Source organism: Octodon degus, unplaced genomic scaffold (assembly GCF_000260255.1).
Source record: "Octodon degus isolate 3935 unplaced genomic scaffold, OctDeg1.0 scaffold00219, whole genome shotgun sequence".
Taxonomy (NCBI): domain Eukaryota; kingdom Metazoa; phylum Chordata; class Mammalia; order Rodentia; family Octodontidae; genus Octodon; species Octodon degus.
Genome location: NW_004524795.1, coordinates 2,584,138 through 2,596,710, shown reverse-complemented (window position 1 = coordinate 2,596,710; position 12,573 = coordinate 2,584,138). Strand labels below are relative to the sequence as shown.

Genomic DNA, 12,573 nt, shown 5'->3' with positions numbered 1-12,573 from the left:
AAGAGTTTATCTCCCAGTCCATAGCAAAACTATACTGACCCCATGACACTGATCTGTGTCCCCAGGAAGGATGAGAAATTTCTGTAAAGAAGAACCAGATCCAGTTATTGGCTACCTAGCACAACTCTGATTTTATCCTCTGTAAGGCATCCTTTTTTCTAGAATCCCAACATGTACCCTCCTACATACCTTTTCTTCCAGAAATCCAGTTCTACCTTGGGGGTGGGATTCTCCCCTTGTAAGAATGATTGAGAAGACTCTCTCTTAAGCACCACCTGGACTTGGTGGGTCCACTTGATCACTGCAGTCTCAATGGCATAGATGGTTGACTTATCTATGGATTCTAAGCTGTAAAACAGAAAAAAAAACCCTAGAAAATATGGAAATAATTCTTGGTGTATTACTTGTTTTCCATTTCTATAACAAAATTCCTGAGGCTGGATAACTTATAAAGAAAATAGCTCATGATTTTAGCAGCTGGAAGGCCAAGGTCAGGAATCTCCATTAGTTTGTCATCTGGTGTGGGCCTCATGGTAGATGGCATCACCGGGACATGAGTATGGGAAGGATCACATGGCAAGACCGAAAGCCAAAGAGAGGAGAAGGGCCAATCTTAATTTTTACAACCACACATTACAGAGGGAACCAAGGGCCCACAAGATCTGCGTTAACCTCTTGAAGGGCAGTGTCCCCAGTGTCCTAATTAACTTGCACAAATCTCAAGCCCGTAAAGGTTCCATCACCTCCTGAGATTGTCACTCTGAGGACTAAGCTTCCACCACACAAATCCTTCAGAAAATGCTCAAATCATATTCAAACCATAGCACTGAGTGGCATCTAAAAAAGCATCGCATGTTTTTTCTATCTTTTTTTTTTTTTGTGGTACCGGGGATTGAACTCAGGGCCTTGTGCTTGCCAGGCAAGCACTTACTCTACTGTGCTGTCTCCCTGGCCCCACCACATGTTTTTTAAAAACAGGAAATTTCAGCTGACCTTAGGGTTTTTTTCCCTTTCTTTTCAATAATAGACTCTCTGGAGTAGTCAATGAATTGTACAAATCCTACAATGATTTCTACAGATTCAAGGGTTCACCAATGTTCTGAAGGCTTGTTTGCAAACTTAGAGTTTTATCCAGTCTTCCTGTTAATATGATCATGCCTTGGACAGAGATGTCTGATGGCCATGCAACCTTGTTTGAATCTCATGTATGAGAATAAGCTCCCTCCTTGATAAAGCAGCACATTCCTTGATAGGTCGGCTTACCCCGGGAGAAGGTTTGTCTCCACGTGGAGCCACACCTATCTCCCTGAACTTTCTTCATTTTGCTCTGAGTTCTAATCTTTGAAGCAAGAGAAAATAGGTTGCTTCCTCTTGCAAGAGCTAACCACCAGCTTTTCTGGACCCACCATTATAATTTTACTCTGTCTTTGCTTTTCCAATGAAGAAAGGAATTTTCAAGCTTTCCTCCCCCATCCAGTTTTTAAATGTTGTTTAAAATAACTTAGCTATATTTGGAAAAGAATACAGATCTTTAAAGATGCATTATGGCTGCCCTTTCACATCATTTTAATGGAAATTTATAAATGCCAAGCACCAAGGGCATAGTGACAAAGGAAGGTAGTGTGTCATTAACAGTTCCAAGACTGAAACCCACCTTTACTTAATTCAATTAAGTTCATAGTTGCTGAGAAATTGTGTGGCTCAAGTGAATCTGAAAGGTATTAGAAGATATTGGCTTCCCCCAAAACGATCCAGGCTTTGAGGGAATAATAATAATCAAATTTGAAGAAAAAGAGCAAGACTCCATGTGGGTTATACATGTACACTGAATGTTATTATGTTAAGGTATAAAGGGACTAGCAAAGGGGTAGCTTAAATTTACTTATTTTGAAAATTGGATATTTTTATTAAATCATGATAAGATTTTCAGTTAAATAGGAAATTACTTCAAAGTATATATGTAGCAAATTGCTTCCAGTAGGAAAAAACTCATTATGAAGTATATTGCTGTTTGCATACATTACTTATTCTTTGGATGTATCATGGCTCCTGCATGAACAATCACAGTAATATACTGAGAAACTCCCGGCAGTACAGCAAAATAAGTTCCTGGAGGAAGAAGACCACCTGTTGTCACAAACAGTAGCAGTGCAGGACAGAAATGTACCAAAATATATTATTTATACACATAGCATGCTTAGGGGAAAAAACCCTCAGGGGAAAGAAGCAGTGACAACTCAAAGCTGGAATAGTAATTGGAAGCTTTCAGTAGATGTAACTTCTGAAAGGAGATGAGGCTGGGGCTTTAATACCTACTTAGAAGAATGGAAGCATGGACTCCCCAGAGAAGCTAGATCAGTTTCTATATGAAAAAAAAAAAATTGCAGAACCTGAAAAACGTCAGTTGCTGCAGGGGGAGGGGCTTAGGGGAGGGGTAGGAAGGCTGGAATCCTAACAAGAAGTTCCAGAGTTGGTGCTGTGATGGAGCCTACTGAGTAGAGGAGGGGCACAGCCTCTCAGGCTGGACCTGCAGCCTTGCTAACAAAGAGCTGCTATCCTGATGAACAAAGTCCTGGAATCAGTGTGGCTGCTCTCAGCCTGGAAATGATTCTGAATGGAAAGAAGGCCCCACTGCTGTGACAGTCTTAAAAGACTTCTGGCTAAAGGACCAGGGCTAGGGATGTAATCAGTGCAAACATACATTCTGAGGATGCTGGCAAACAGAGCAGACAGCGGGCTTGAGTGCAGAGTGAGAAGTTGTGTAGTGTCGGGAACAGAAAAGTCATTCAAAGCAAACAGTCAGATAAACCAGCTTGTCTCATATCTCCTGGGCCCAGACGGCCAGCTGGCTGTACTTACACTGTCTCACTTTCGGGATCCACAAACTCCACTTTCTCTGAGCCTACTGGAAGAGGCAGCAATGTTCTCCCCTTCACTTGTTCCAGGATAACAAGGAGGTCACACTGAAGGGTGTGGGCTTGCCTCCTAACATCTTGGCATACCATATGGGGCCAGCCTAAGTGGTTCTTCTTGTTGGCCAGGACAGGTACAACAACCTGTAACAGGGACACAGTGAAGCATACATTCTCTACTGATACCTTACACAAGAAGATTCTTAAAAAAGGTCTATGCAGTTATACACATCTTTCTGAGAGTTACTGTACTATAAGGCCTTGACTCCTGATACAATATGCAAGGTCTTCCATAGCTGACCCACAAGCATTGCTCCCTACTTCGTTCTTATGGATAAGGTCCTGAAACCAAAAGAAAAGAACTGGTACAGTTCCTCTTTAGCCCTGAGCTTCAGCTGGACTTCTCTGCCTGGTTGTAGGATTACCAGGGATACCTCTTGCATTGGAAAGTGTGCCTCCCACGGTCCCTGGGAGTTCACTCTGGGAGTTCACTCTAATCCTAAGTGCAACTCCAACATTGACCTGCATGGTATGGGGTCTGCCCCCACTGGTTGTGTGTATATGTGATTCATAAGCTACAGTCCATCTGATTTGCCCTATGTTGGTTGCTTTGTGTTCAGTCATCACCACGTAGCTGGGGCATCAGTATGAATAGAACAGAATAAATAGAAACCAAATGAAGCAATCACATACACACACACACACACACACCACACACAGACACAGACACACACACACACACACACACACACACACAGACCAATTCAGGTAAAGAACAATCTGCCTATTGTTGTAAAGAGGAACCAATAAGCAAAGTTGTGAATCATTTCCTTTAGTGTTATTATCATCATCATCGTCATCATCATCATCATCATCATCATCATCATCATCATCATTTTATCAGTACGTGTTTGCAACACGTAGGGAGTATATTCATCGTGCAAAGTTGGTACACGTGCACGTCACATCTTAGCTATTTTCACCTGCCCCTCTCTTCCCCCCTCCATCTTTAGAGTGAACGTTAGCTAAGTTTGGCTGCTGGACATAGCTCCTCTTCTTCTGAGACCCAATCCAAAATCTTGAGGCAGACACAGAACCAAATCCGAATCAGTGAGCGTCAGGCCAAGGTCTCTTGTCTGAATTTTTCAAGGAAGAGATGTCTTCTCTATGCTTCCAGTTTGGAGCTTTGGGAGGGAATTTTGATCTCAAATGGAGCTTTAGACTACCGTTCGCCGGAGGAGAAAAGCACGTATGGAGGAGAAAGACCAAATTGGCTCTTGAAATCAAGCTGCTTCTGAATTTCCTGAGTTGGTTTAAATTGTCTATCGTCAGATATTTAAAAAGTTATCAGCACAACTCACTAGGAACCTCTGTCTACTAAAACTGTACTACTATTGCTACAGGGATATTAGTAAGACAAGCAATCTGAGGATCAGGTAACTTGATGAGAAACCCACCAAGGAAATAATGAAAAGGAGACATAGATCCATACAGCTGATAGGTCCTGTGGATGGCTAAAATGACCTGGAAAGCGTGAAATAGAAGGCTTAGAACCCAAACATTAAATTAGAGACAATTGTTTTGCCTGGTATTATTGGAAACATTCACTGAGAAATCATAATATATGAACAGAGAGTTTTTTAAAAAAGGCCAAGGACTAAACTCTGTCACATTCATGGTGAGAACAGATGCTTTGGAGTCAGAGCAGAAGGTCTAATAGGGAAAGAGAAAGAGTTGAAATTTTCCTAGGATCTCAAAGGCAATGACTAATGTCAGTGGTCCTTATATATGTACTGTTGTCCCTTAGGATCAAGCATCTGCACAGCACTCCATAGAGCTTTATGGAAGTCTTCTGTCTCAAGAAAGAGTGATCAGAAGGCTTCAGTTGGACTTTGGAAGGTTTAGAGTGATGGAAAAATACTACATGTGAAAATTATGTAACAAAACTTGAGTCCATTTACTTAATAAGTATTAAGCATTTACTATATGCTAATGCTATTGTAAGTGCTAGGAGGACACATCAGTGAATAGAACAGACAAAAATTCCTGACTTCAAGGAGTTTATATTCTAGGAGGGAAGCAGCCAATAAACAGTGAGTTCTATGAATAAAAATAAAACACAAGAGGTCAATTAAGGGGATGAGTTGGAGAGCATGCAACCATGAAGATCAGTGGAGTAGGTATCTTTGTGAAAAAAGCATTTGGACAAAGGCAGGTGGGTGGGCAGAGTGCTTTGCAGATTGTTGGGCGAGGTAAATTGCAAGTAGAAAACATAAAAGTGCAAGGGCCCTGAGGCTAAAGCCTGCCTGGTTTGATCAAGAAGCAGTGTTGAGAATAGGGAGCTTAATACAAGATGGACAACAAACAGGAATAGTTCAGGGTCAAATCAGTTGCAGCCTTGCTCATAGGATTCGGATTTTCACTTTTGAAGAAATGAACACCATTGAGAGATTCTGAGCAAAGGTGTGATGTGGCCTGTCACCTTTTAGTAGGATCATTCAAGCTACTTCGTTGAGGAGGGATTATAGGAGGCAAAAGTGAAAAAGGAGTCTAGACAGAAGCTACTGCTGTTGTACAGAAGATAGTGGTTTGGGGCAGAGGTAGTGATCAAGAGGAAGGTCTGTAACTTTCTTTTCAATATGAGGTGGTGTGAGTTGATTTTGGAGTTGTGAGAGAAAAAAAAGGTCCTCATTACTCCTAAAGTTGAGCAATGGGAGAAATAGAGTTGTCATTAATGGATGTGGAGGAGGGGGCAATAAGGGTGAAGTTCTGGAGAGAGGAGCAGGAGCTTGCATTTGGACAGGATAAAATTTGATGTGTCCTAGGGGCTTCAAGCTGAAAACACAAAGAAGGGAGTTAAATATGCTTAGGGGCTGATAAGAGGAGAAGATGAGACAGAGATAGACTTTGGAGGTGTCAAATACAGAGGGTTGAAAACTCTGAAGTTGTACGAGAGCCTTCAAAGAAAAGTATACACAGAGAAGTTGGCCCGGGAACCATCACTAGGGGCCTCCAATGTTAACAAGCTAGAAAGAAGAGGAAGCACATCGGATTTGAGCAAGCAGAGATCATTTAGAAGCATTGTCAAGTTCTTTCATTTCTCTTCTAAGGAGGGTGGGAGTGAAAGCCTGATGTCTAGATATGAGACCAGAATGAAGACTAGGCCATGGTAAAAACGACACACATTCCAGAACTGTGCTTTAAGAAGGGTTCTTGAAGTACAGTGATGGCTACGAGAATGATCTAGTGGAAAGGGAGGTAAAAAGAACAGAGGAGAGATGAGGAATTTTCTGTCATGGGATTCAGGACAAAAATGGCAGTTTTAAGCATAGGGTTGGACTCAGACAAGAAAGACAATGGGAAGGATGGTTTTGCATATGGATTTTGACAGACAGGGTGGATATAACAGTTTGTGAAAATTTCATTCTATTATTTCTATTTCCTTTTTCCAAAGAAAGAAGCAAGAGCATCACAGAATGAGGTTAAAAAAGAAAGTTTTGGACATTTGAAGATCTGAAAAAAGAAAGTGTGACATGTGATATAAAATGCTAAGAAAATAATCAGAAAGAAAATATAGGCTGTCTGTCAGGAAAAATAAAAAGAACAATTAGAGACTCAAACTCCAAAATTTAAGTGGAGCTAAGTGGCTTTTTCCTAGTGCATTTCATGGTGCGACACAGAGTAGGGAGGGGACTTAACCAGGATGGAGGTGTTGCCAAGTGAGTAAACACAGTGAAGTAAAAGCAAGTCAGGAGTTGATGCAAGGGAATGACTGGAATGATGCTTATCACACTCATGCTGAGGAAAGGGTAAAACACAGGTGTGGGTGAGGACCAGGGATGCAGCAGTCCCAGTGGACTGGAGGTACCAATATGGTCCCAGGTTTGTTGTAGTTAAGGTATGAGAGGGAGAAAGCTGGAAAGGGAGGAGTAGTTGTCACAGGCAGAGGGACATAAAACTGAATCATGGGGCTTCTCAGTGATCAGCACTGGAATGTGTAAGAGAAGGATGCTTAAGATAGGAGAGGCAGGATTTCTGGAGGGGAAAGGCTGAGGGAACCCAGAGGCCAAGTCATTAGAAAGACCAGTTATATGTCCATTGAAATAACCATAGATTAAGACAGAAACAGAGTTGGTCAAAGTCCCACTGGACCAGAGGTCAGAATCATGGAGACAGAAGGGCTCCGCTGTCCGCACAGGATGCATCAGTGAGGGTGAGCATGCCCATCTGAGGATAAAACTTCAAACTCTAGGTTATTTGATCTGAATGGAGAAGAAGTGAAGAGAATTAAGGAGGATTCCCATTCCACCTCCAGGCTCATGGGCAGAAGGGCAATGGGTGATGCCGTCAAGTCCTCAGGGAAGAGCCAGGCTAGGCTACAGCAAAGTAACAAGGAGCCATCAGAGGTTTGGAAATGGTATATGGAGGGCTGATGACTCTCACCCTTTCTGAAATGCCTACAATGTGACACACTCTGCTCCAGGTGTCTTCATATATTAAAAAACTAAATTTCACAACAACCCTGGGAGACAGTTGGGATCTGAGAGAGTAGACTTACCAGCTCACATCATGCTGACAAATGTGACAGAACCAGGGAACAGAGATCTGTCAGACTCTACATTCCTCACAAAAATCTAAAACAGCAGCCAAATCTCAGAACACTAGTAAAAATAATCTGGCAGTGAGGTTCAGGTGGTTGGAAGGAGAAAAGAATGAGGAAAAGCAGTTACTAAATTCTGTTAGATTCTCCTTCATAGATTTTTAGATGCATATTCCCTCCTTGTACTAGTGTAATGGGACAAAGATAATGTTGAAATTATAGCTTTTTCTTTTCATCAGCATCTTCCTCAACCAACGAAACACACACACACACACACACACACACACACACACACACACACACACACACCCCAGGAGGAGAACTTCTGAGGTGAACTTTTGGCTTTTATACTACTGAGTCCAAAGATGGAAGGAAAAGCCAGAGGCTGTGCTGAATTAAGGTGCTGCAATGGAGGAGGGGGTTGGCCTGGAGGAGACACAGGGAGAGGCTTGGCAGATGAGAGACGAAGAAGGTTTCCCAGGGAAACTGAGTCAGCTTCAGGCATGTAACAGAAGTGGATAAGAGAACAGAGGGTTGAATGAACTAGGTATTCCTTCTATAGGCTTTGAGAAATGCAAGTAAAGGATTTGAGGTGTTTTTCAAATAAATTATTTTTATTTAAATTTTAAATAGATTGTACATTTACATGGTACAAAACTGCAAAAATACAAAAGCTTTTGAAGCAAAAAAAAAATAAATAAAACTTCTACCTATCTCTTTATCTCAACCACTCAGTTCCCCCAGAATGGATTACTTGCTTATGTTGTCCTTTCCATTCTCCTTTCCTCTTTTCTTTATCCTTCTAGTATAAATGAAATATACTATGTATACGGTTCTGTACTTGTTTAAAACTTGTCTTATCTTGTAGCATTACTCCCAATAGCCAAAATGTGGAAACAACTTAGATACGCAAGACAGATGAAGAGATAATGAAAATGTGATGTATAGTAGAATCTTCTTTGGCTTTGAAAAAATCATGACCATTATCACTTAGATCTAGAATATTCCTTCAGTGTCTTGTGTTCAGAGGTGTGGCCTCGGGAAGGCGATTGTCACATGGGGGCACTATAGTCATCAGGGACTTGATCCACTGGCGGATTCAGAGCTCAGTGTGTTTTTAGGGGTTGGGTCTTGGCCAGAAGAGGTGGGCCATTGTGGCATAATCTGGAAGTGTACATGCTACACTCAGTCCCTTCCTGCTTGCTCTCTCTGCTTCCTCGCTGCCATAAGGGAAGTAGCTCTCCTTGACATGCTCTTTCACCTTTATGTGTCTACCTTGGAGCCAGATTGCCATGGACTGAACTCCTCCAACCATGAGCCAAATTAAACCCTTTAAATTGTGAGTACTAGATATTTTTGTCCATCCATAATAAATCTGGATACACTGATACAACCAGCTCCATCTAGCTCTTGTGTCCCTGTTTTATGCCAATAAAGATTAAAGCCAACCAAATAGCAAGGAGCAAGCAATGGGGAATAGCCTAATGTATGTGTGTCAGAGGAAATGAAAGGAAAAGCTCCCCATTACCTGGGAAAGGGTTCCATAAGGTGGATGCTGTAGAAGTTTAAGTCCAGAAAGTTTTACAGATTTTTTTGTATAGATCAGTGATTGAAAACTTATGGGACACATGCTGCGGCCAGCTGTTTGCAATCATTAAATGCTCTAAAAGGTTTGCCATCACTAGTGTAGGTGAACCCAACAGAATGCCGGGTTGCTTTTGTCTGTGAGTAGGTTTTTGAAGTCCAGAATGCAAGCTGCTTCATTTGCATTTCACTTTCTTCAAGGCTTCTCCCATTTGTTTAGGGACCTGTCATTTGTTCCTTGCATTCTGTCAGGCCCTGATTGCCAGTTTGTATTGTGAGTTTGCTTAGGTTAATTATGTTGGGTAGCTCTGGTATGTTAACTCACCTGAGCCCTGAATTTTAGTTTACTTTAGGTTAACTATTCCGGACCTGTGCCCTATCTGCCTAACTACCTGTAGTTCCTTGTTTCATTAGCATGTGTCAATGGGGATAAAACTTGAGGACATTTGGATAAATGAAATAAAGCCAGAAATAAAGAACCAAATGCTGCACTTACATCAGGTACATAGGGCAGTCAAATTCATAGATAGAAATAGTACAGAGTGGTGTTTGCCTGGGAGGAAGTTGCCTGGCAGTTGTAAAGTTTCCGTAGTGCTGGACAGGGAAATTCTACATATCTGTCATACAATTAGGTATATATGTTTGACAATACTGTACTGTCCTTAGAAATTGTTGAAAAGATGAATTTTTATGTTTTTTTGGAAATAAAAAACTATCTTAAGGAATGTTCCATATCAATCGTTCTTTCTAATGGAGCCACTGAATTTCATTAAATAGGTGGGGTACGGTTTACCTACCCAGCCCCTGATTAAGGAATATTTAATGTTGTTTCTTTGTAATCCTGTTCAAAGTGGCAAGAAAATGATTGTATGTTTGCGGGTTTTGAATTATTCTAAAATTACTTTTAGTTGTCATGGTTTGTGTCTAGTTGTCCCCTCAAAGCCTCATGCAGTCATGGGGTGGACTTTTAGAGTTTGAGATTAACTCATGATCCACTGGGATTATGGGTGTAAATGCTGCTGGGATTATGGGTTCCAGTACTACCCAGCCTGGGGTGGATAACCTGAGTGCAACGTAAGGGATACAGACTTGTTCTCTGAAACCATTGTCACCACTACTCCTCTTTTGCGCTTGCTCTTTGCAGCAGTCATCAATGGTTGCTCTCTGCCATGTGCCAGGCTGTCTTGGAGCCTGCTGAGTATGGACTGAAACCTCCAGTAACTCTGAGCTTAATAAACCTTTCCTTCCTCCATTTTGGGTGCCAGGTATTTGTCCCAGCAATGAGAGAAGAGTAACTGAGACAGTTGCTGTACTACTTTTCACTTTTCCTGCCATGACAGTGTGGAGATGGGCCTACTGTCTCCTGCATCATGAGGCTGCATCCTGTCTCTGAAGCTCTGTTCACCCTGCCCACACACTTAGAAAGTCCCCTTGCTCTGTACTTTCCTTGTTCAGGAGCAAGTACAACACTGAAGTCCAAGCGTGATTCTCAGACAACATGCGGGACGCAACTTGGGAGCCAATAACAGCTTCTGTCATGGTTCATCTAGGGAGTTAACCTAAGCTTACACTTTTGGGGTGCTGTTCACACAGTGCATGGTAGAAAGTATATGCTGATTGTTAATCTATCGAAATATTTCCATACCCATGGATAAACTAAGCTTTTCCAGGACCTCTGCAAACTTATATCCATCTAGACCCTTTCCTTAGAAATCCTCCTCTGCACAGCTTCCTGATAAAGCAATTAAAAGATTGAAACTTGATATGGTAGGGAACATTCAGGCCTTGGCTCTTGCATACTGGGTAACTTTGAGGCAAATTCTATCCCCACTCCTTAGTATTCAAATCAGTGTTGTGAATACAGGATTAACTGCATATTTTAGCTCTTTCAATTAAACTTTAGGGAAGGAAACTTGCCTCTTATTACTTTCCTGTTTCCCCAAAGCAACTATCATGTGAAACATGTCATAGTCAGTACTCTGTACAAACTTATGTCAGAGTCCACAGGACCCAGGACACCAGACTGCACAGGCACATGTGTCCGACTGGAAAAGAAGCCTGCCCAACGATGTCCTGAGCACCCCCTGGAGTCTCTTGTCCCCTCAGAGCTTCTGCTATGATGTCACCAAATCTCTCCATAACTCACAACTGGACTTTTCTCTCTGACCTCCATACAAATGCCTCCGAGTGCCTGTTGGGCATTTCCAAAAGGCTGCCCGATTTCCGTGGGCACAGGGATGACCTTTTGTGAAGTGTAGCGCTATGAATGAAAGATGAAAATCGAAATGAAATCTTCTCCACCTGTACCCCTCTGCAGAACTAATACAATTTCACCGCCTTTTCATCCTGTAAATGCTCACTTGTAAGCATTCATGGGTTAGTAGAAATATTGTCCCGCACACCACTTCTGGTCCTCGGACCTTCCCAACTAAAAGGAAGGATTTCTAAATACTGGTTTATGAAGAGGTCAGGACTCAAGCACTCTTGAAGCCAGATCTGGAATGTCCCAATTCTTAATCTCTTTCCATTCTCACTGTGGCCTGGCCTCCACCCAGACTTCCTCCACTGCTCACACATCCGCATCTACACCTCAGATAATTTTAGTTTACATCTAGCTCCGATCTTCCACTAGCACTCTGGCTCTGCCCCAACCAACCCCATTCAATATTCACCCTACTCAGGAACTGGTGCCCGGTCTTCGCCCCGCCCCTTGGTCCGCCCCTGCAGACTCGCCCCGCCCCATCTTGAACCGCCCTTCCCCAAGGCCCCTCCCCCTTCACCGTCTTGTTCCTGCAGGCCAGGGACCGCCAGCCCTCCCTCACCTCGGAGATTAGCGCGGCTAGGTGCTCCAGAGGCGCAGCGGGCAGGTCCCCGCAGAGTACTGCCCCTCGGAGGCTGGTGGGCCCTGGAGGCTCGGGCCTGGTGCGCAGGAAGAACAATCCCTTGGCTCGAGCCGGGCCGGACTCGGGTCCCGCGTCCATCCCCTGTCGCATCGCCAGGCCCCCGGGTCCCGGCCGCACCACCAGCAATGGCCTCGGCCCCTCTGCAGCATCGCAGCCCAGGAAGGCCTGAAGCAGATGCTCAGCCTCGGTTGTCCCGGTGCAGCGCTCCCATGCACCCGCCGCCGGCCGCAGGCTCTGAGCCACGTAGGCCCCCAGGAGACGCAGTCTCGGGTCGGAGCCGGTTTCCTCTTCTGCGTTCTCTGCAGCTAGCAGCGCCAGATCCTCAGCGCTCGGCATCGCGCGCGGCCTCAAGGTGCATTGGTTTCCCTAGCGACGAGGACGCGGCCAGGACTTCCCTCCTCTACTTCCTTCCTATTGGGCCAAGGACTCCTGACCCATCCCCTTCCAGTCAAATAAGGTAGGCGGGGTGGAGGGGGGAAAACGAAGGGGCGGGGTCGCGTCACTGTTGCCAGGAAACCAGCAGACGCTCCAGTTTAGTGACTGGTCTGGTGGACTGGAGTTGCTTGGACAACTG

At 43.6% G+C, this 12,573-nt stretch overlaps 1 protein-coding gene across 1 annotated transcript in view; it reads right to left on the bottom strand.

Annotated features, from left to right (window-relative positions):
* Window positions 1-12,345, bottom strand: part of Dnah9 (dynein axonemal heavy chain 9) — a 433,197-nt gene extending 420,852 nt beyond the window's left edge. The window contains exons 1-3 of the mRNA XM_023705424.1: window positions 11,919-12,345; window positions 2,860-3,056; window positions 190-348 (exon numbers count right to left, since the gene is read on the bottom strand). Coding sequence (XP_023561192.1) covers window positions 190-348; window positions 2,860-3,056; window positions 11,919-12,335 — 773 coding nt within the window. The 5' untranslated portion in view covers window positions 12,336-12,345. The remainder of the gene's footprint in view (window positions 1-189; window positions 349-2,859; window positions 3,057-11,918) is intronic.
* Window positions 12,346-12,573: the final 228 nt, after the last annotated feature.